Source organism: Odontesthes bonariensis, chromosome 21, assembly GCF_027942865.1.
Source record: "Odontesthes bonariensis isolate fOdoBon6 chromosome 21, fOdoBon6.hap1, whole genome shotgun sequence".
NCBI classification, from domain to species: domain Eukaryota; kingdom Metazoa; phylum Chordata; class Actinopteri; order Atheriniformes; family Atherinopsidae; genus Odontesthes; species Odontesthes bonariensis.
This window is the reverse complement of record NC_134526.1, coordinates 5,117,717-5,139,934: the sequence shown is the minus strand read 5'-3', so window position 1 is coordinate 5,139,934 and position 22,218 is coordinate 5,117,717. Positions and strand designations below refer to the sequence as shown.

At 41.6% G+C, this 22,218-nt stretch overlaps 1 protein-coding gene across 1 annotated transcript in view; it reads right to left on the bottom strand.

Moving 5' to 3' along the window:
• The window catches only part of LOC142371771 (xylosyltransferase 1-like), a 66,634-nt gene that overhangs the window by 33,056 nt on the left and 11,360 nt on the right, over positions 1 to 22,218 (bottom strand). Inside the window, exons 2-5 of the mRNA XM_075454507.1 lie at positions 14,657 to 15,194; positions 8,601 to 8,770; positions 6,136 to 6,338; positions 409 to 489 (exon numbers count right to left, since the gene is read on the bottom strand). Of these exons, the coding sequence (XP_075310622.1) occupies positions 409 to 489; positions 6,136 to 6,338; positions 8,601 to 8,770; positions 14,657 to 15,194 (992 nt within the window). The remainder of the gene's footprint in view (positions 1 to 408; positions 490 to 6,135; positions 6,339 to 8,600; positions 8,771 to 14,656; positions 15,195 to 22,218) is intronic.

Genomic DNA, 22,218 nt, shown 5'->3' with positions numbered 1-22,218 from the left:
ATGTTCTTAAACATGTAGAATTATGTAAAAAATGAAAAACTTTTCAAAATCCACAAAAATTTATTAAAAATTTCTACTCAAAAGGAGCCAGTTCACTTACTTATTAATACTTATTTTGGTAGAATTTGTAGAAAAACAGGATTTTGACGACTTTAGGGAGACAATATTTTAATATGTAGGACAAAAACTATTTGAATGTTTCCATCGTATGAAATAGCTGAGATAAGCTGTGTGACAATGAATCTAAAAGAAAGTGAATCGTAACATATTTAATAAATTTAGGGCACGTCTAAACTTTAACAAGTCTTTGTCTGTAAAATCTGTGGTGAATTATTGCCTTGGATACCACAAATAAATCCTATTTCCATCATTTTAAGCACCTGAAACCAGAAGAAGCGTTTTTCTTACCGCGCGTTGTCTCTGCCGTGAGATTTGATGAAGTTCATGTTTCGGTATTTGGACAGAAAAGCCACCAGCTGCTCGTTGGTCCTGAGGAGGAAAAAAAGGAAGATGAGCTGAAGAATTCAGTTTACAATGATCCGTAAAACCAGGTTTTAAACCAGTCTGAAGCCAAACAAGAGTCCTCATCTCATCACCAATGTCCTCCATCTCCAAAAAGGAAGACAGAAGACATTCAGGTTTAGTCTGAACAGGACTGGGACGGCTGGACTGGGACGGCTGGACTGGGACGGCTGGACTGGGACGGCTGGGACGGCTGGACTGGGACGGCTGGACTGGGACGGCTGGACTGGGACAGCTGGACTGGGACAGCAGGACTGGGACGGCTGGACTGGGACGGCTGGGACGGCTGGACTGGGACAGCAGGACTGGGACGGCTGGACTGGGACGGCTGGACTGGGACGGCAGGACTGGGACGGCTGGACTGGGACGGCTGGACTGGGACGGCTGGACTGGGACAGCAGGACCGGGACGGCTGGACTGGGACGGCTGGACCGGGACAGCAGGACTGGGACGGCTGGACCGGGACAGCAGGACTGGGACGGCTGGACTGGGACGGCTGGACTGGGACGGCTGGACTGGGACGGCTGGGACGGCTGGGACGGCTGGACTGGGACAGCTGGACTGGGACGGCTGGGCTGGGACAGCAGGACTGGGACAGCTGGACTGGGACGGCTGGACTGGGACGGCTGGACTGGGACGGCTGGGACGGCTGGACTGGGACGGCTGGACTGGGACAGCAGGACTGGGACGGCTGGACTGGGACGGCTGGACTGGGACGGCTGGGCTGGGACGGCTGGACTGGGACAGCAGTCCGTCCAGCCTCCTGTCCCAGCCGTGTGGCCCGAAGCGGAGGCGGCAAAACGTCCGGCGGCGTCCGGAGCAGACAGGCTGATCGCTCCGATTACATTCGATTACAGTCGTTAAGACAAACCACAGGCGTGCACGTGTGTGCACGTGAGCGCTCGTGGGCATGTTGGTGCTGCTGTGACTGCGGCTGATGAATCTACAGCTGGTCGTGCTTCACTCAGGGCGCTTTGTGGGTGAAAACAACACGTTAAAGTGTTAAAGTGCATTAATGTCTGCAGTTTATCTTTCTCTCTGTTCCTCTTTCAGACTGTTGAACACAGTATAAAATATGCAAATATTGACAAGAAAAAGTAGTATTTGGACACAGGAACTAGAAGAAAATCTTTTGTGAAGTTTCCTCCACGGTATAAAATCCCTCCGGTTAATTAGCAGTGATGCTTTGTGATGCTCATAGCTCCCTCCTCAGGTCCCTCTCATCTCTGAATACTCAAATACCCGACATGTTTGGGCTCAATCCAACAACTGCAGCTATCTTCAATCAAGTTAACGACAGTTTCTGGTAGAGAGGATGCACATGATGTCATCAGACACGTAGCTGTAGCTGTAAGAAAACAGCTGGCGGACTGTTCGACCGGCTGGAAAACACGTTTAAAGTGGTGGAGATCTGTTCTGAGATCAGCTGTACCAGCAGACTCCTTTAAAGACTTCTATAAACGAGTGGCAAAACCCCCAACTGTGGGTCTTTGCTTGGTGCAACAAAACAATAAATCCTAAATCATTCGATCGCTCTCGTACTGGGAGGAAAATTCCCATTTTTCAATCTAAATTGTACATTTACCCGTTTGATCTATAGGTTTTCCCGTCCCCGTGGGTTAGCACATACTGGACAAACCGAACAACTCTTAAAAGAACAAATATCAGAGCTAGGGCTGGGCGAGTTAACGATAAATATTAACGCATGTTTTATTATCTATTTTATTCTGTAAAAGTCTGTTGCTCACAGGCTTTTATTCTGTAAAAGTCTGTTGCTCACAGGCTTTTATTTTGTAAAAGTCTGTTGCTGTCTGCTGTGGAACAGGAAAAGAAAGTAATCGGCGGATCCACCAAACATGGAGAAGGGTACGGAACTTTTACTCGGCCATTTTCATTTTAAAGTTCTTCCAGACGGCGGAGTCGACAGAACCAAAGACATCTGTAAACACTGCCAAGTTGAATTGTCTTCTCAGCGTAGTAGTTCCAGTCTAAAATATCACTTAAAGGCAAAACACACAACTGATAGCAGCAAGTCATTCAAGGAAACAGACAGTGGAGCGAGGCTTCTACATAAAAACTACAGAAAGATGCTGATGTTAAAAGTGTGTTTGCACAACAAATGTTATGGCACTTTCATTCATATGGCAGCACATTTAAAATAAAGCTAAATGCTAAAAGCTATACGCTACTTTTGGATTCATTTTTGGATTCTGCTACAAATGCGATTAATTGTGAATAATCAGGGAAATCATGTGATTAATTAGATTAAACATTTTTAATCGTTGCCCAGCCCTAATCAGAGCACAAAACAGCAATGCAGTGCACGCTGGAGCGCACGGCTTTAAAGAGGCCAACAGAAGCACATCATCTGCAAAGAGCAGAGACGAGTGTCAAGAAGATGACGTTATGAGTGATGAGAGGAGGAGAAGCTTTCAGGTTGCTGCTCCATCTTTGCTCCGACCCTCAGCTGTGGGCACAGATCTGAGTAGAGACCCAAAGAAGGAGGTCGTGGATACGAGCGGCTGAAAGTTTCCTTCAGAGGGGGGAGGAGCTCCACCATCCGGGGGGAACTCGGATGTGTTGTAGAACATCGGGTTGATCTTTTTGCCTGTTTTCTAATATTTTCTAGAGATTTCACTGTTACTCTCGTTATCTTTTTTGGGTTTACACGCTATTCTTTAAATGATCTCTGCAGGACGTCCACACAGCAGACGTTGTTTTGGACTGTTATTGTGGTCTTTACAGATGTTTTGTAGCGTCTTTAAGGGTCTTTGCTCTCTTAAAGCATCCCCAGAGTATTTTACTCCGGCTCCCCCTACAGTTGTGGGATGTAATGCCACTGTCACAATAACAAACTTCTGTGTGAACCCTGCTCATGCACACCTATACACATGAATTTGTTATCGTGCTTTATAGGCTGAAAAAAGACAGGTACTCAAGATAACAGAAAGCATTTTGAAAGGCTGTAAACTTCAACGATTTTGTTCTGAAATTAGCAAAAACTGACCAGATATTTTTACATGAGAAGAATTTCCATGTTGGTCTGAAACAGAACTGAGGAGCTAACTGTGGAGCTAACTGAGGAGCTAACTGTGGAGCTAACTGTGGAGCTAACTGAGGAGCTAACTGTGGAGCTAACTGTGGAGCTAACTGAGGAGCTAACTGTGGAGCTAACTGTGGAGCTAACTGAGGAGCTAACTGAGGAGCTAACTGTGGAGCTAACTGAGGAGCTAACTGTGGAGCTAACTGAGGAGCTAACTGAGGAGCTAACTGTGGAGCTAACTGAGGAGCTAACTGAGGAGCTAACTGAGGAGCTAACTGTGGAGCTAACTGAGGAGCTAACTGTGGAGCTAACTGTGGAGCTAACTGAAGAGCTAACTGAGGAGCTAACTGTGGAGCTAACTGAGGATCTAACTGTGGAGCTAACTGAGGAGCTAACTGAGGAGCTAACTGAGGATCTAACTGAGGAGCTAACTGTGGAGCTAACTGAGGAGCTAACTGTGGAGCTAACTGAGGAGCTAACTGTGGAGCTAACTGAGGAGCTAACTGTTTAGCTAACTGTGGAGCTAACTGAGGAGCTAACTGAGGATCCAACTGTGGAGCTAACTGAGGAGCTAACTGTGGAGCTAACTGTGGAGCTAACTGAGGAGCTAACTGAGGCTTCATCTGTGAGACGGACGATAGCATAAAGGACATAACTTCTGTTTCAGTCTCTGATAAATAACCTAACAGGGATGAACACACTGCTGATGTTATGTTGTGTGTTCGTCGAGTAAAACAAAGCGAACGGGTCAGAACCAGAGATCTGATCAGTTTTTACTCACTGATAGCAACAATGAAGCTAACTCTGCATCTGTCTGTCATCCTGGTTTTTCTCTGAGGTCTCTCCAGCAGTAAAATCCAATCCGATGTTTATTCATCTCTTCTTCGTACACTTTGTCCTTATTTCCTCACTTCCTCCAATAACATTCTTAATTTTCTTTGCTACATCTGCCACCGAGTTTTTAATCTTATTTGTTGTGGTGAGAATGTCCTTTTTCATTTCTCTCTGGGAGCTCTAGAGCAATTTCAGGCCGGGGAATGTGCACAGCAAAGGTTGGTGTACTCGTTGGCTGAAGAACAGCCTTTCTAAGTCTTTATTTATATTAAGGGGCACCTCTACAGACCATATTTACAAGTCTTTACCACAGATGCAATCTGAATGATTACTCTCTGTGTTCAGTAGAGACTTCAGAAGAGTTTGTCTGTTACTGGTTTGGTCAGATGTGGTTCGGATAGAAAAGTAACCAGAGCAGAAATCCAGCTAAATCCAACTTCTTCTTGCAGCTGAAACTGTGTGAAGGTCGTGCAGTCACACAATGTTCCATTGACTCACACTCCATGTGCGTCAGTGACCTCACAGCTATTGACGGATGATGTGGTGCTAACGCTTTGGCTGTTGTATGGATTTTAGCTGCGGGGGGGGGGGTGTTTAACTTGTCACTGACAGGAGGACAGATCACAACAAACACAGAGGAACAATGAAGAAAAACCACATTAAAAATATGTAAGAGGGTCTTTATCAAAGACATCAACCAATCAGAAGAACAGAAAACTGAACTTTTCTGTGACTTTTAGCTGTTTATATTCAGCCTTAAAGTTACACTATGTAATATATTAAGTAATTTATTAGCTCAAATCAACATATTCATTCATAAATTAGTCCTCATCGGTGTAAAACTATCTCTGTCAACAATCTCACTTATCCTCCTGAGTGAAGAATAACTTGTCTGTATCTACACAGAGCGGGCGAGCTCTATGGAGGCTGCCATGTCCTTCTGGTCTATGAAAAACGACGAAGTGCCGAGAGGGACACAAAGCACTTCGAATCGCGTTTTCCCCAACGCCAGGCCTGCCGAATGGCTTATTACTGGCGCTAATGGTAAATAGATTTTATCTGGTAAATTATCCCACTAATAATGCATTGATTGTTACCAAACTTCTGCCGTAGTACACATAGGCTCTTAACTCACAAAACGAGGCATTAGAAAGTTTGTAAGTTTACCGGGAGTTTATTTAAAAGAACACTTTCCAGATAGCACCTACACACTGCTGCTAACGCTACCGCTGCGTCAACGTCACTTCCGGTAACTCCCGGAATATGACTAATTGCATTGCTTGCACACCAAAGGCTATGTCAACTTATGTTATCTGACATGTTATCTGTCATCTGTATCTATAGTGTTGTTGTATGTGTGTTATGTAATTCTTTGTACTGTGTGTCTTGATGTCTTTTTGTTTGTGTGGACATTGAGTCTGAAGCTATAGCTTCTTGAATCTTGACACATACCGCCTGCTGTGGTTCAAGAAGTTGAAACGCACATTTGAAAACGCGAGGCGCTAGAGAGCAAACTCATTCGACTTTGCAAAATAAAATTGCACCACTAGATGGGGGAAGAAATTACATAATGTCCCTTTAAAGGAAGTTGGACTCGAGCTGATCCTGAAGAAATAAAACAAACTCTTAAAGCCAACTGGAACAAACCAATGAAAGCTACAGGTGCTGTCATAAAATTAAAAAAAAAAACATGATAATATAATAATAGAAAATAAAATCAAAATAACGTTTCTTACCTGATGGGGTAGTCGGCAGCGCTAAGATTGATGAAGAAGTCCCAGGACCAGTCGGCCATTTTGAGGAGGTCCTCCATGCTGCGCAGGTACATGGTCAGGAGGCTGGCTCCGCCCCAGATGGTGGACATCCTCCAAGAAGTGACCCGGACATTTGGATACTGATGGGCCAGAGACAGCACCTCTCTGTAGAGGTAGTCGGACCTCTGGGAAGGAAGAGGAACAAGATTATACTGCGATTTTCATCTTTTAAAGGTGACATGTTGTGTTCCCGGGAGCATATATCAGGGCGTTCTTTAGTGTAAAACTCCTTCTTCCTGTTCCTGGGAGCATATATCAGGGCGTTCTTTAGTGTAAAACTCCTTCTTCCTGTTCCTGGGAGCATATATCAGGGCGTCTGAGGTGTAAAACTCCTTCTTCCTGTTCCTGGGAGCATATATCAGGGCGTCTGAGGTGTAAAACTCCTCCTTCCTGTTCCTGGGAGCATATATCAGGGAATCTGAGGTGTAAAACTCCTTCTTCCTGTTCCTGGGAGCATATATCAGGGCGTCTGAGGTGTAAAACTCCTTCTTCCTGTTCCTGGGAGCATATATCAGGGCGTCTGAGGTGTAAAACTCCTTCTTCCTGTTCCTGGGAGGCTAATGTTGCAGCAGAGTTAGCTAAAGACTGTGGATGAACTCTATCTGAGGCTAATGTTCCAGCAGAGTTAGCTAAAGACTGTGGATAAACTCTATCTGAGGCTATGGTTCCAGCAGAGTTAGCTAAAGACTGTGGATGAACTCTATCTGAGGCTATGGTTCCAGCAGAGTTAGCTAAAGACTGTGGATAAACTCTATCTGAGGCTAATGTTCCAGCAGAGTTAGCTAAAGACTGTGGATAAACTCTGAGGCTAATGTTCCAGCAGAGTTAGCTAAAGACTGTGGATAAACTCTGAGGCTAATGTTCCAGCAGAGTTAGCTAAAGACTGTGGATGTACTCTATCTGAGGCTAATGTTCCAGCAGAGTTAGCTAAAGACTGTGGATAAACTCTGAGGCTAATGTTCCAGCAGAGTTAGCTAAAGACTGTGGATAAACTCTATCTGAGGCTAATGTTCCAGCAGAGTTAGCTAAAGACTGTGGATAAACTCTATCTGAGGCTAATGTTCCAGCAGAGTTAGCTAAAGACTGTGGATAAACTCTGAGGCTAATGTTCCAGCAGAATTAGCTAAAGACTGTGGATAAACTCTGAGGCTAATGTTCCAGCAGAGTTAGCTAAAGACTGTGGATAAACTCTATCTGAGGCTAATGTTCCAGCAGAGTTAGCTAAAGACTGTGGATAAACTCTATCTGAGGCTAATGTTCCAGCAGAGTTAGCTAAAGACTGTGGATAAACTCTATCTGAGGCTAATGTTCCAGCAGAGTTAGCTAAAGACTGTGGATAAACTCTATCTGAGGCTATGGTTCCAGCAGAGTTAGCTAAAGACTGTGGATGAACTCTGAGGCTAATGTTCCAGCAGAGTTAGCTAAAGACTGTGGATAAACTCTATCTGAGGCTAATGTTCCAGCAGAGTTAGCTAAAGACTGTGGATAAACTCTATCTGAGGCTATGGTTCCAGCAGAGTTAGCTAAAGACTGTGGATGAACTCTGAGGCTAATGTTCCAGCAGAGTTAGCTAAAGACTGTGGATAAACTCTATCTGAGGCTAATGTTCCAGCAGAGTTAGCTAAAGACTGTGGATAAACTCTATCTGAGGCTAATGTTCCTGCAGAGTTAGCTAAAGACTGTGGATGAACTCTATCTGAGGCTAATGTTCCAGCAGAGTTAGCTAAAGACTGTGGATAAACTCTATCTGAGGCTATGGTTCCAGCAGAGTTAGCTAAAGACTGTGGATGAACTCTGAGGCTAATGTTCCAGCAGAGTTAGCTAAAGACTGTGGATAAACTCTATCTGAGGCTAATGTTCCAGCAGAGTTAGCTAAAGACTGTGGATAAACTCTATCTGAGGCTAATGTTCCTGCAGAGTTAGCTAAAGACTGTGGATGAACTCTATCTGAAGCTAATGTTCCTGCAGAGTTAGCTAAAGACTGTGGATGAACTCTATCTGAAGCTAATGTTCCAGCAGAGTTAGCTAAAGACTGTGGATGTGCAGCAGCCACTTTTCATCCCACTGTTTTAACAACTTGGTCCAGTTCAACGCTGGACTGAAGAAGCTGAGCCACAAAGAGGGATCAGTTCCAACTCTCAGAGCCTGAACTTCAGAGCAGGGAAATGGAAGCATCTGAGAAATAATGGTTTATTTATTGATTTATTTTCTCCTTTAGCAGCAGCTAACGCTAACAGCTGAGCTAATGAAGATGACGTATATCCAAAATGTTTAAAGGCAGTAATTAACCTTTAATCACCAGTAATCACCTTTTCAGATGCTCTTCGTGTTCTCTGTGGAGTGAAATAACAAAAGAAAACGTTCAGAAGGACAGCCGACAGTCTCACCTGGTCCACATGGATGTAGTAGTAGTGCCAGGTGTGGTAGACGGCTTTAAAGAGCCGCTGGAACTGGCGTGAGGCTCGGCCGTGGACGACCAGGACGAAGGCTATGCGTACAGGTGGAGCCGCGTCGGAGGCCGCGCCCTCGTCCCACTGCGCGTTCACGTTAGCTTTACCTGGACAGAGAAGAGACGGTTAAAGTTTCAAGTTCAGGTGGAAATGTCAACTCTCTGGGAAGGTGACACCTGAGACCACCTTCAAAGATGGCTTCTTCCAGTTTAACCGAGATGGTCTCTGTCCAGAGGTGGGTAGTAACGAGTTACATTTACTTGAGTAAGTTTTTAAAATAATTACACTTCTAGGAGTAGTTTTAAATCTCTATACTTTTTACTTTTACTTGAGTAGATGTGTGCAGCAGAAGCTGTCCTCTTACTCCGCTACATTAGGCTACAATGAGCTGGTTACTTTTCTTCTTACCTCTTTGGTATTCTACGCCTCATTATTTTTATCCCCCCGCGTACGCCTCATTTTAATGTTTTATTCTGACAGAGAGAGAGACTTCCACCAAAGGCTCTACCACCTGACTGTGTTCCACCAATCAGACGCAGCCGTGCAGTCTGGTCACGTGACCGTACTCGATCTCAGCGGCGGGACGGGTTAGCTTTAGCATTAGCAGTCGTAGCAAACAAACAAAGAAACAGATGAAAAATGTCAGAACCAACGGTGGGAAATGAAGACGCAGACGAGGCCTCATACTGAAAGCATGTTTACCTTACAAAGAGTGAGAAACAGCAGCTACATTATGTGTCTTCTGTGTCAACCAAAACAAACGCACATTTCAGCAGAAACTCAACATCTAACTTGAGGAAACATGTAGCGCTAAGTTTCCTAAACTCGCTTTTTCCCCCCATGGATAGGTGAATGTTTGTTTTTTAGGTTACATATGGGTAGGGTTGCCAACTCCTTGAAAAAAAATAAGGGACACCTCATTGGCACCCTTCCTGGCGTGGTGATTTTTTATTTTTTTTGGTTCTTTTTTTCTTAAGTGAAATGATTTTTTAACTATTTGACTCGAACCTGAATTGAATTAAATGCATATTTTTGAGTGATATAAACACATGTAAAACAAATGTTTAACCAGAAATGTACTTTATTACAAAATAACAAAATAAACTGAATAAAATAAATATCTTTCTTAAACAGAAATCTGTCTTAAACTTAAAACTGTATAAATAAATATAAAACAATAGATAGACAATAACAAAAGTGCAAACACACTTGTAAACTTGTAAACATATTTAAAAATAGAACTTATGAACTTAATGCACTCAACTCAACGCAATTTTGCATGCGCAGCTCAACACGACTTCTTCCATCTGTACTTCCTCTGAGCTCTTGCTGCAGCAAGGAGCTGTTTGTCTTTGAGTGCTACAGAGTAAAACTCTGAGCAAGATATTTCAAAATTGAGGCTCACAATGAGCTCCCCTTTAATTAATTCAGTGGAACATTTGTTCCGCACATCCGTCCACTTGTTCTTCATAAAAGAGAAAATCCTCTCCACAAACCCAGTGGAAGATGGGATGCTGAGGACAAAGGATACAGCTATGGAAAAAGTGCGCCGGCACACAGTGCAGTGCGCTTTATAAATATTATCGCGCACCTTTGCCACCCAGGTGTTTACCTTCTCCCATTCCTCTCTGTATTTTTGCAGTCGTTTTAATTTTTTTCTCGGAGGAGTACCGTCCGAGAACTTTAACGCAGCAGTGCCGGCGTCTGTGTCACTGTCACGGTCACCCATGCTGCTTTGTTGTCTTCCGCTATCTTCTTCGCAGCTAGGCAACCTCGACCAATGAGAAGAGCGGGATTCCGTATTGTCGTACTCCTTTATGAATGTGCTGTCAGCTCATTGGTCACAGAGCAGGAGAGGGCCAGGGAGCAAGTTTACCGTACATTTTCATATAAAGCGCCGTGTTATTCATTTATTCCACTGACATTTTATGGACTATTTTTGATTCTCACGATAATACGGGACAAAGTGCGTCCCTTTTCAGCTCAATACGGGACGCGTACATTTGTTTCTAAATACGGGATGACTCCGTTTTTCAAGGGACGGTTGGCAACCCTACATAAGGGTTACATATGTTTTAAACATTTCCTAAGTCTCTTTTATTTTTTATTGAAGTTCTTGAATTTACCTGGATTATTTTAATTTAAGCTATTCTGTAATTAACTAATTTATTTTAATTTATTTTATCAATTGGATGAACTCTAATTTGCGTAAAGATGATTATTTAGTATGTTTGTCTGTCTGATTGAATGCTTGTGTTAACAAATAAATCAGACGTTACTCAACAGTTACTCAGTACTTGAGTAGTTTTTTCACAGAGCACTTTTTTACTCTTATTTAAGTAATTATTTGGATGACTACTTTTTACTTTTACTTGAGTCATATTATTCTGAAGTAACAGTACTTTTACTTGAGTAGTTTTTGGCTGCTCTACCCACCTCTGTCTCTGTCTGAGGGTGTTCTTGGGTTTGAAGTGGACAGGTACGTCATGTTTGGAGAATGTTTTGTCAACTTTCAAGCACTACAACCTTCCCAGCACCTGTAGTGCTGCTTATAGTCCGACTCCCCAGCGTCTAGTTCAGAACTGAAGAAGAAGAAGAAGTCTGGTTACCCTTATTAAAGCTCTGAGGACTAGAATTAGACGACGAATCTTCATCAACACACTCTGTCTTGAAGGCTGTTTATGAGATGTAATCATCACGTTTGACCCTTATCTTCACTCCAGTTTTCCTTTTTTACTTCTTGGAAACATTCTGTGAGCCGTTCAGTGTCAGTTCATCCAGTTCTACTCTGATTTTTTTTAAAGATTTCTACCACTTTTACGCTAATCTTACCGTATACGACAAATAAATGCAAATAAAAGGAGTGTTTCCACCATCTTTCCACCTGTTTTAAGCTGTTCTAGATCACAGGATTCCAGCAGTTAAAGGGTGGGAGTCGGGGTACACACCCCTGACAACGTGCATATTTACACAAACATCTACAGTAAATTTAGAATTGCTCGTTAAATCAAAGTCTTTGGACTGTGGAAGGAAGCTGGAATATCCGGAAAATCAAGCACAGGAAGAGGATGCAAACTGTTCACAGAAAGCCCAGAGCAGCTCCAACAGGCACATCCCACAGCGGGAGGAATGACCCCATTTTCACCTAAAAAACGGGTATTATAAGAGTAGAATGATATTTTTATGGCTAAAATAAGGCTGAGTTCCATTGAAGTATATTTTAAATGCCAGTTTTTTACTCCAGTTACATTTTATTTACTGAAAGTCTTCAACCTGCACAGAAACACAGAAGAGCACAGATTCGGTTTTTTAATAGATTATTTTGAACTCATTTTTAAAAGAGACACAGTCTGAGGAAGCTGACATTTGATTTATTTTATTTCTCTTGGAACCATAAGTCAAATATGATTCGATTGAGGACTGAAAATATCAGGATTTTCTCAGATAAACGTTATAATTTAGTGTAATTTGAACCAAAACACACATTTTTAAACCCTTTTGTTATTCAAATTCTTCAAATCTAAGCTAAAAACCTACTTATTTAGGATTGCTTTTAATACCCAGTAGTATAATGACACTTTTATCTTATTTGATTTTGTTGTATTTTATTGCTTTCACTGTTCTTTTATTGTTTTTGTTTGTTTTTACTTCTTCTTCTCTTATTTATTACCTGCTGTAAAGCACATCGTAAGGATTGTCTGTAAAGGGCTGTATAAATAAAATACATTTACATTTTGTTGGTTTTTAGGATTCAGCGTTACATAGAGTGATGAATCTATATAAATAAATGTTGTTGTGTTGGAAAATATAGAATAAAAACCCTACATTTAGAAGAAGGTGAGACCCATCTTACTTTATAATGACTTATATCAGAGTTTTGTGTAAATTATCTCGTTAAACAGGCTCTGATTTGCTGAAGTTATTCAGCACAACAGACAGAAGTCGTCGTGTGGAATTAACGTTCATCAGAATAAACTCAAAGATCTGAGGGGGAACTCCATGCCTCAAACCGCCTGACGCTTCGCCATCATCGCGCCAAAGATGGCGCTGGCGGTTAATGAGGGACCTCTCCGGGCTGCGGGGCATGCTGGGAGGGAAGTTGGAGGGGGAAATAACTGTAATCAGGCGGCTCAGCTGAGCAGAGAGGGAGTGATGTGTGCCGTGCACGCCCAGGGACGTGCGCTGAAACATCAAACCGGTGCTCCTCAGAAGTCTGAAGACAAACTCAAACTTTAATGACTACTGTCTCATCAAAGCAGCCTGTAATCATATAAATTGAACCTCAAGCAGGCCTGGGTGGTTCTGAAGCACGAGTAAGTCATTAGTCAGCCTTTCCAGAATAAGACGACAAACTGCTTGTTTAATGAGGGGGCAATTACTCTGGATAAGCAGCATCCTCACTTCGTCCATTCATGCTGCAAGTCGCTGAAAACAGAGCTGGCGACCACAGGGGTGCCACTTTCCCTCTATAGCACATGCTCGGATAAAAATGGCCCTCAGAGGGTAAATTTAGAGGCAAAAATCTCCAATCAGGGCTGCCGCTTCACATAACTTCCAGGCTTTCAATCTGTCATCGCTTAATTTGCTGACATGGCCGGATTCAGGCCAAAAATCCTGACATGTTGAAACTGTGTGAGCAGGGCCGGTTTTACCTATGAGACTGATCCCAGGCCCCACAACACGGACGGCGTTAATGGGAAGAGCAAAGGTAAAAATGTGGAGTCATCATGGCTCATCATCATGGTGAAAGACCAAAGAAGCCATCAGGCGCCCAGTTTAGAAAGAGAAGAAGAGAAGAAGAGGAGAAACGGGCAGAAGATAAAGGGACGCAGATTTCTATGAGTGACGTAGGCTATAGGCTATCTGTTAGCCTCTTGCTAACATGTTGCTATTAGCCACGACTGTGTTTGATTTTTAGTTTTGCTGAACTAGAATTAGAACTGAGGCATCATGTCATGCAGCTAATTTCACCCAAAGACAACCTGGTCTGGTTTGTGTTTGCAACACAACAATATTAATGTTAAAGCCAGCTGTAAACAGGTTGAAAACAGCTGCTACAGTCTGAGCTCTGTTGTTAGCATAACTGCAGGAATATTTTTTTTATGCTCCACAGAGTAGCCTTTAATTTTTTTATTTAGCTTGCTTTCTTCGGTTATTTTTTTAGGATTTTTAGGTTATTTAAGGATTTGTGATTGATATTTATATTCTGTATTTCATTTATTTATCATGTTTTCTCTCAGTTCTTTTTGTACCTCTTTTTTTGCCGGGGTAGCCTAAGGCTGTGTTCGAAACCGCATACTACATACTTCTATACTACATACTTGCAAACGGCATACTCATCGATCAGACAGTATGCAGAGCGTTTACCCACAATGCATTTCGCTCCTGCCCGAGCCGAAATCAGCTGGCCTGAAGCTGATTTCTCTTAAGCTCTAAACTCTGTAAACTTTAGCAACATTTGAAACATTTTCAGGTGAGAAAGTAGTCGTTTAGATCCCCAACGTGTTGAAAACCTGACAAAATACCGGCTATTTACAATTTTGTTCCCACGAATTCGGCGCTACTAAAGCTAGCCGCAGTGAGCAACGCACTTCCTGTTATTTTCACAAAATAAAATACCCGTTGCCTTTTATCATAGGGAAAGCCATTACCATACAATTGGTGCTTTTGTTTTGAAAACAGGAAGTGAACCTACCCTCGTTGTAGCTAGCTTGAAACTGCCGTTTTGACAGGAAATGCCGATCGGCGACATCACGTTACGTTGCATCTTGGGTAGTTTGAGTATGAGTAGTAACCTCATGATGCATACCCAACATTTAGGAGAATCTAGTATGCATCCGGAAACTTAAAAAAAGTTAAAGTTAGTATGAGTAGTAGGAGTAGTAGGCGGTTTCGAACACAGCCTAAGTCTTTTTTTTGGGGGGGGGGGCAAGTGATGGTTCGCCCAGGGCGTAAATCTAGCCAGGACCGCCTGTGTGTGAGCAGCTCCTCACCTTCTATGGGGCAGAAGCGAGGAACCTTCTCGGGCATCAGCGCCTTCTCTTTGTGCTTGCAGTACACCTCCACGATCTGCTGCCGGCACTCCCGGCTTTTGGCCCTGGACAGGGCTGAGATGGCCTCTTTCCCGCTGATCTCGCACTGCGGATGCTCCTTCTTCTTCTTCGGCTCCGGACCGGGCGGCAGGGCAGGCGAGTCCGGCCTGCTCGTCTGGTAGAAAGGCGGATCCTGATTGGACCCCTGAGCGGGTGCCGGTAAGGTCGGCAGCTGGAGCAGTGCCTTTCGGACGTGGGTGTGGTTATGGCTGTGGCCTTTAGCTTGGACTGGAGGGTACTTGAGGACCTCATTTCCCAGCATGCTCTGGGCTTTGTCCGGCTTTCGCTTGGCATTGGCGCCGGGCATTCGCTGGCGCTGCGATCGCGCGCCCAGGTTGCTGTTGCTGTCGATGGTGTCGAAGTCTTTGGGGACGGAGTTCTCGTTGTTGTTGCTGTCCGGGCGGAGCTTCTCTTTAGGCCGGTGGGAGCGGTACGCGTCCTGCGAGAGGAAAGAAAAACACATCAGGAACTGTGCAGGACGCCAGCGCTGCGACTGCCCGTGTACATACAGATCTGAGAACCCGGAAACTTTCTTTAAGATAACAGAAGTGTTTTACCTGATCAACTCATCTGAATATCTGGTAACTGGATAACTTAAGGATAACTAAAGGATAACTAATAATAACTAAAGTATAACGAAAGGATAACTAATAATAACTAAAGGATAACTAAATAATTACTAAAGGATAACTACATAATAACTAAAGGATAACTAATAATAACTAAAGGATAACTAAAGGATAACTAAATAATTACTAAAGGATAACTACATAATAACTAAAGGATAACTAAATGATAACTAAAGGATAACTACATAATAACTAAAGGATAACTAATAATAACTAAAGGATAACTAATAATAACTAAAAGATAACTAAATAATTACTAAATGATAACTACATAATAACTAAAGGATAACTAAAGGATAACTAATAATAACTAAAGGATAACTAATAATAACTAAAGGATAACTAAATAATTACTAAATGATAACTACATAATAACTAAAGGATAACTAATAATAACTAAAGGATAACTAATAATAACTAAAGGATAACTAAATAATTACTAAATGATAACTACATAATAACTAAAGGATAACTACATAATAACTAAAGGATAACTAATAATAACTAAAGGATAACTAAATGATAACTAAAGGATAACTAATAATAACTAAAGGATAACTAATAATAACTAAAGGATAACTAATAATAACTAAAGGATAACTAATAATAACTAAAGGATAACTAAATAATTACTAAATGATAACTACATAATAACTAAAGGATAACTAATAATAACTAAAGGATAACTAATAATAACTAAAGGATAACTAAATAATTACTAAATGATAACTACATAATAACTAAAGGATAACTACATAATAACTAAAGGATAACTAATAATAACTAAAGGATAACTAAATGATAACTAAAGGATAACTAATAATAACTAAAGGATAACTAATAATAACTAAAGGATAACTAAATAATTACTAAAGGATAACTACATAATAACTAAAGGATAACTAAATGATAACTAAAGGATAACTAATAATAACTAAAGGATAACTACATAATAACTAAAGGATAACTAAAGGATAACTAATAATAACTAAAGGATAACTAAAGGATAACTAATAATAACTAAAGGATAACTAAAGGATAACTAACAATAACTAAAGGATAACTAATAATAACTAAAGGATAACTAATAATAACTAAAGGATAACTAAAGGATAACTAAAGGATTCTGGTAATTACCACTAAGTGTTCGAGGCTGCAACTTAAAATAAAGAGAGAAAGGGAAGCTGTTCATGGGAAAAATATTCAGTGTGACCCAAAGTTTATGAAGACAGTGAACTTAATCACCTAATTTGCATGTGGTGACATCACCGATTAGAGTTCTCAACGGGTCGGCCCGAAGAACCCGACGGGACCCGCGGGTTCGGGTCGAAAATATAAGCAGATGACGGGTCGGGTCGGTCCTCGGGCTTAATCTTTTCCGCCCAGTGGAAAAAAAAAAAGTAATAATAATCGCTGCTGTTTACCGTGAATCATGGTGAATTTCCCCTTGGGGATCAATAAAGTATCTATCTATCTATCTATCTATCTATCTATCTATCTATCTATCTATCTACCGTAACGAAAGTCTGCAGGGAGCGGGGACAGACATGACACCGCTGCGTGCACGCCTTTAGCGGAGAAGAAGATGAATTCACCGCCGCTACAGGAGTGGGAAAATCAGAAGTCTGGAAAGTGTTTGGAGTGGTGCTGGATTCTGATGGAAATTCCACAGGTTATGTGCAATGCTCAAAATGCAAGGTGCTGTTAAAATATGACAGCAAAAAAACAGGGCCGTCCAGCCTGAGCCGCCAGCTGTGGGCATTCGCCAAGCACATAAGTGCCGTAACGACCCACAGCCCGTCAGTCTCCACAGGATCACATGGGAAAACTCGACCCCCGGCGTCGGGCCGCGGGCCGGGTTCGGGTCGATAATTCATATTGATGTGTCGGGTTACATCGGGCTCGGGCTTTGAAAGCCACGGGCCGGGCCGGGTTGTAATTTTCAGGCCCGTTGAGAACTCTATCACTGATGACATCACTGCACCTTGGATTCCACAGCTTGAGGTGAACATTTGACATTTCCACGTGTTTTTCTGAGTTCATGAACACAACTATGAACAAAGCGGTTCCAACTTATGATCTTTTGTCATTTCATCCACCTAAAAATAACAGAAAATCAGTAAAACGTCTTTCCACCAGATCCTGATTCTTCAGTGTTTGAGCGGCCAATCGCTGGTGTTCATCTCTGTTGGTTTCATCTGTTCTCAGAGTCCAGAGATCATCAGTTAGGAAGCGGGACGGCAGCTCAGTGGGCTCAGCATCTGTCACATCTGTCTCCTCGATGGCCAACAGGCTCATCAAAGTATCTGACCCCCCCGGTACACTTCAGACCCCCATGTGCTCCATCTACCTCCACCTTTTCCTCCGTTACGACTATAAATCTCCATCTGACAGCGAACCGTCACTCTCTGAGCGAAATTCTCACCTTCTAAATTTTAAATGGGAGGACACCTTAATTTAGGGGGTAAATGCAAATAACACGTCTGTCGTCTAGTGGCAGTGAGTAGAAACAGGTTAGGTGAGACTTTGAACCCAAAGAATCTCTCCCTGAATGCTTCTGTTTGATTCAATTCAATTCAATTCATTTTTATTTATATAGCGCCAAATACAACAAATGTCATCTCAAGGCACTTAAATAATAAAGTCCAATTCAAGCCAATTGGAATTCAACTTATCAGTTTGATAAGTTCTGACCACAGGCGACACAATGTCTGAGAGTACACACAGCCTATGTGGGCGGCCATGATGGAATATTCCACTGAGAAAGACAGAAAATGCACAGTCACTGGTCGCTATGGTGATTCCCGCCTTTTTCGGCACCACTTTGTAAACCGAGCAGAGCATATTGGAAACAGAGCCTCATTCAAACACTCACTGTGTGAAAACTACAGGTCGTATTGAAAAAATTCTCAAACTGTTAGCAGCAGAGTCTTGTTCTGAACACACAGATGTGTTTTTTTTGTAATCTTCTGTGTTTTATGTAGTTTTCATGGCAGGTTAAAGAGACCCCTAACTTCCAAATCTGAAGAGAAAATTCAGAGCTCAAATGCGATAGGAGTGAAGTGAATCTTGGGTGGATGCACTCTGTACTCTGCTGTGGTTTGAGGAAAAAAACTAAGGCCTATCACAATGACAGTCTCACTGTTTAAAATAAGACAAAAATGCTTATATTTTCATGTATAAATTGTACATATAGGATATAAACTGTGAGCATGAGAGTAGTTTAAAAAGAAGTCAATATTTTTTCGTGTCAAACTTTAGAGTGCGTGACATCACTGCACTCTAACCTGAACCTTCCGTGTAAATTCTGTTAAAAATCATTAAATGTAAACTGGGATTGTGCAGAAACCATAAACGGTACGAAAATACAGACTCAGTCAGCAACAGTCCAACTTCCTGTGACCACTTTAAACTTTGAATGGTGTTTCTACTGTTAAGTAAACCTGACTTATGTAGCTCCAAAGACGGCTGAGTTTTTCCGTTGTTTTGTTAAATTCCCATTGTTTTCTATGGGGATCATACGGTGAATCACCTCCAAGAGTCACAGCAATTACTGAAAAAGCCACAAATTTGATGTATGATGTGTGATTTCTCAAAGCTGTGGAATGAATCATGTACCAACATTTATTAACAAAATAACGAGCGCTAAGCCCGTTTCTGTGAGACCTTGAGAGAGGTTTTAAACTCTTCCCAAATATGGCGACTTTAATTGTTAAACTTGTAAGTAAATGTAAAAATACTGAGGATTCTCCCCTCCTTCATTCGTTCTGGGGGTCTTCCTCCTCTGAAGAAGAGGAGGGGGCCCATGGGGCCCACTGTATCACATGTTTGTGTTTCGGTGACAAAGCAACGTGACCTCAATAGGTATTCTAATCCCACATATCGCCCCATTTCTGTCTTTTCCAGAGACAAACAATGTGTTTTCGGTGTGTGATTGTGTGCGTGTGTGATCCACAAACACACACTCACAATCAGAAAGCCTGTGGGAAAGCAGTAACATCAGCTCATGCCACCTGCTCTGCAGACAACCTTTCATTATCTCATCTGAAATATCAGCTTAGAGGAATGTGAGTGTGTGTGAATCCTATGAATGTGAGAGTAAAAAGAATAAAACAGGAAGAGATAAACGGCTCTCACACACCAAGGTTGAATTAACATGCTGAGGATTTATTCCTCTGTTCTCTGAGCTTTTCTAGCATCAGCCTCGGGGAGCTTTGTTTTACCATCACACGACATCATCTGCAGACGCACAGGTTTACATTAAAAATGCTGCAGTCAAGAAAGCAAAGAGCCATCAGAATGCTCGTCTGTTCAAAAAGAGTCTAAAGAAGCATGAAGATACGCGAAATTACAACAGATACCAAAAAACTAAACACAATTACAACAAATAGGGGAAAAAATTAGCAAAAAGACACAAGAAATTATTAGAAAAAGAAAGAACAGCCATGAAGAGACACAAACTATTCAGTAAGAGACAGAAAATAGAAACTTAGCAAACAAAAACAACCACAAAAAGCTTCATATGGGACAGAAAAAGAGACAACAGACAGAAAGTGATCAAAAAAGAAACGTAGAACCCTCATATGAGACAAGAAGCACTCAAAACACCAAAAAGTAAAACAAAAATGACCACAGAAAGACACACGATTACCACGAATAGACTTAAAAAAGCCACAGGGAAACAAAAAAAGGTGATTTAAAACTACCACAAAGTAAAACTAAAGGAACTCAAATGACACAAAAAGAACCTCAGACACAGAAAAGGCTAAAAAAGGGACTTAAAACTACCACAAAGTCAGATAATATGAACACAAAATATCACTAAATTACCACAAATACACAAACTAATACAAAAAGCTACAAAACAACCTCAGACACACAGAAAAGACTAAAAAAAGGATGTAAAACTACCACAAAGTGAGACAAAATGACCACAAAATATCACTAAGTTACCACAAACTAATACAAAAAGCTACAAAACAACCTCAGAGACACAGAAAAGACTAAAAAAAGGATGTAAAACTACCACAAAGTGAGACAATATGACCACAAAATGTCACTAAGTTACCACAAACTGATACAAAAAAGCTATAAAACAACCTCAGAGACACAGAAAAGACTAAAGAGACGTAAAACTACCACAAAGTGAGACAATATAACCACAAAATGTCACTAAGTTACCACAAGTACACACACTGTTACAAAAAAGCTATAAAACAACCTCAGACACACAGAAAAAGCCAAAAAAGAGACTTAAAATTACCACAACGTGAGACAATATGACCACAAAATATCACTAAATTACCACAAGTACACACACTGATACAAAAAAGCAACAAAACAACCTCAGAGACACAGAAAAGACTAAAAAAGAGATGTAAAACTACCACAAAGTGAAACTAAAGGATCTTAAAAAGACAAAATTACCAAGAAGACACACAAAGGGACAAACTGACCGCAGCTAAAACTAAAAGTTTATTTTGTAAATGACCACATAAAGACGCATAAATGTGTTTCTCCCTCCGAGTCTTCTGAAGGAAAAGGTGATTTTTAAATCTCGTAAAACTGTGGGATGGGTGAACAAAATGAACTAAATCTGGACTCCTGGCAGCTGAAGTCAGTCCCTCACAGGAGAATGTAAAGAAGCTGAATATTAGAGATGTCCGAACACAGGTTTTTCTCCTTGGCTGGACTCACACAAAGAAAAGCTGTGCGTTTTTTCCCAGAAGGCCGAGCATTCCATGGAGACGGGCCGCCGCTGAAATACCAGCGCTCACCTACAAAGGCATCATTCTTCACACCGAGTCACCGCCGCCCTGCTGGCTGCGCTCTGGTGTGAGTCCGTCCTCCTCGGCCGGCTTCAGACCGCCTGCTGAGCCAGCGAAAAGGCGACAGAGCGCAGACAACAGAGGCAGAAACGCACAAGGACGGAGGTGAAGAGGCTTTGCTGATTCCAGGACAAATGAACACTTATGATGACGGATCTGAAAAGACTCGCTGGTCATGTGTGGAGATGAGAAAGATTTTACACGAGTGGCTGAGAGGTTTCATTTTGAGCTGTGCACCACACAATTAAATGCTGATAATTATGTTTGAAGCCATAAAACAATGTTTAAAAAATTGTGACTGAATGTGTTCATGTGATGTAGATCGACTCATTTTGTGACTCTAAATGTGTTCATGTGATGTAGATCGACTCATTTTGTGACTCTAAATGTGTTCATGTGATGTAGATTGACTCACTTTGTGACTCTAAATGTGTTCATGTGATGTAGATCCACTCATTTTCTGACTGAATGTGTTCATGTGATGTAGATTGACTCATTTTGTGACTCTAAATGTGTTCATGTGATGTAGATCGACTCATTTTGTGACTCTGAATGTGTTCATGTGATGTAGATTGACTCATTTTGTGACTCTAAATGTGTTCATGTGATGTAGATCGACTCATTTTGTGACTCTGAATGTGTTCATGTGATGTAGATTGACTCATTTTGTGACTGAATGTGTTCATGTGATGTAGATTGACTCATTTTCTGACTGAATGTGTTCATGTGATGTAGATCGACTCATTTTGTGACTGAATGTGTTCATGTGATGTAGATTGACTCATTTTCTGACTCTAAATGTGTTCATGTGATGTAGATTGACTCATTTTGTGACTCTGAATGTGTTCATGTGATGTAGATCGACTCATTTTGTGACTCTGAATGTGTTCATGTGATGTAAATCGACTCATTTTCTGACTGAATGTGTTCATGTGATGTAGATTGACTCATTTTGTGACTGAATGTGTTCATGTGATGTAGATCCACTCATTTTCTGACTGAATGT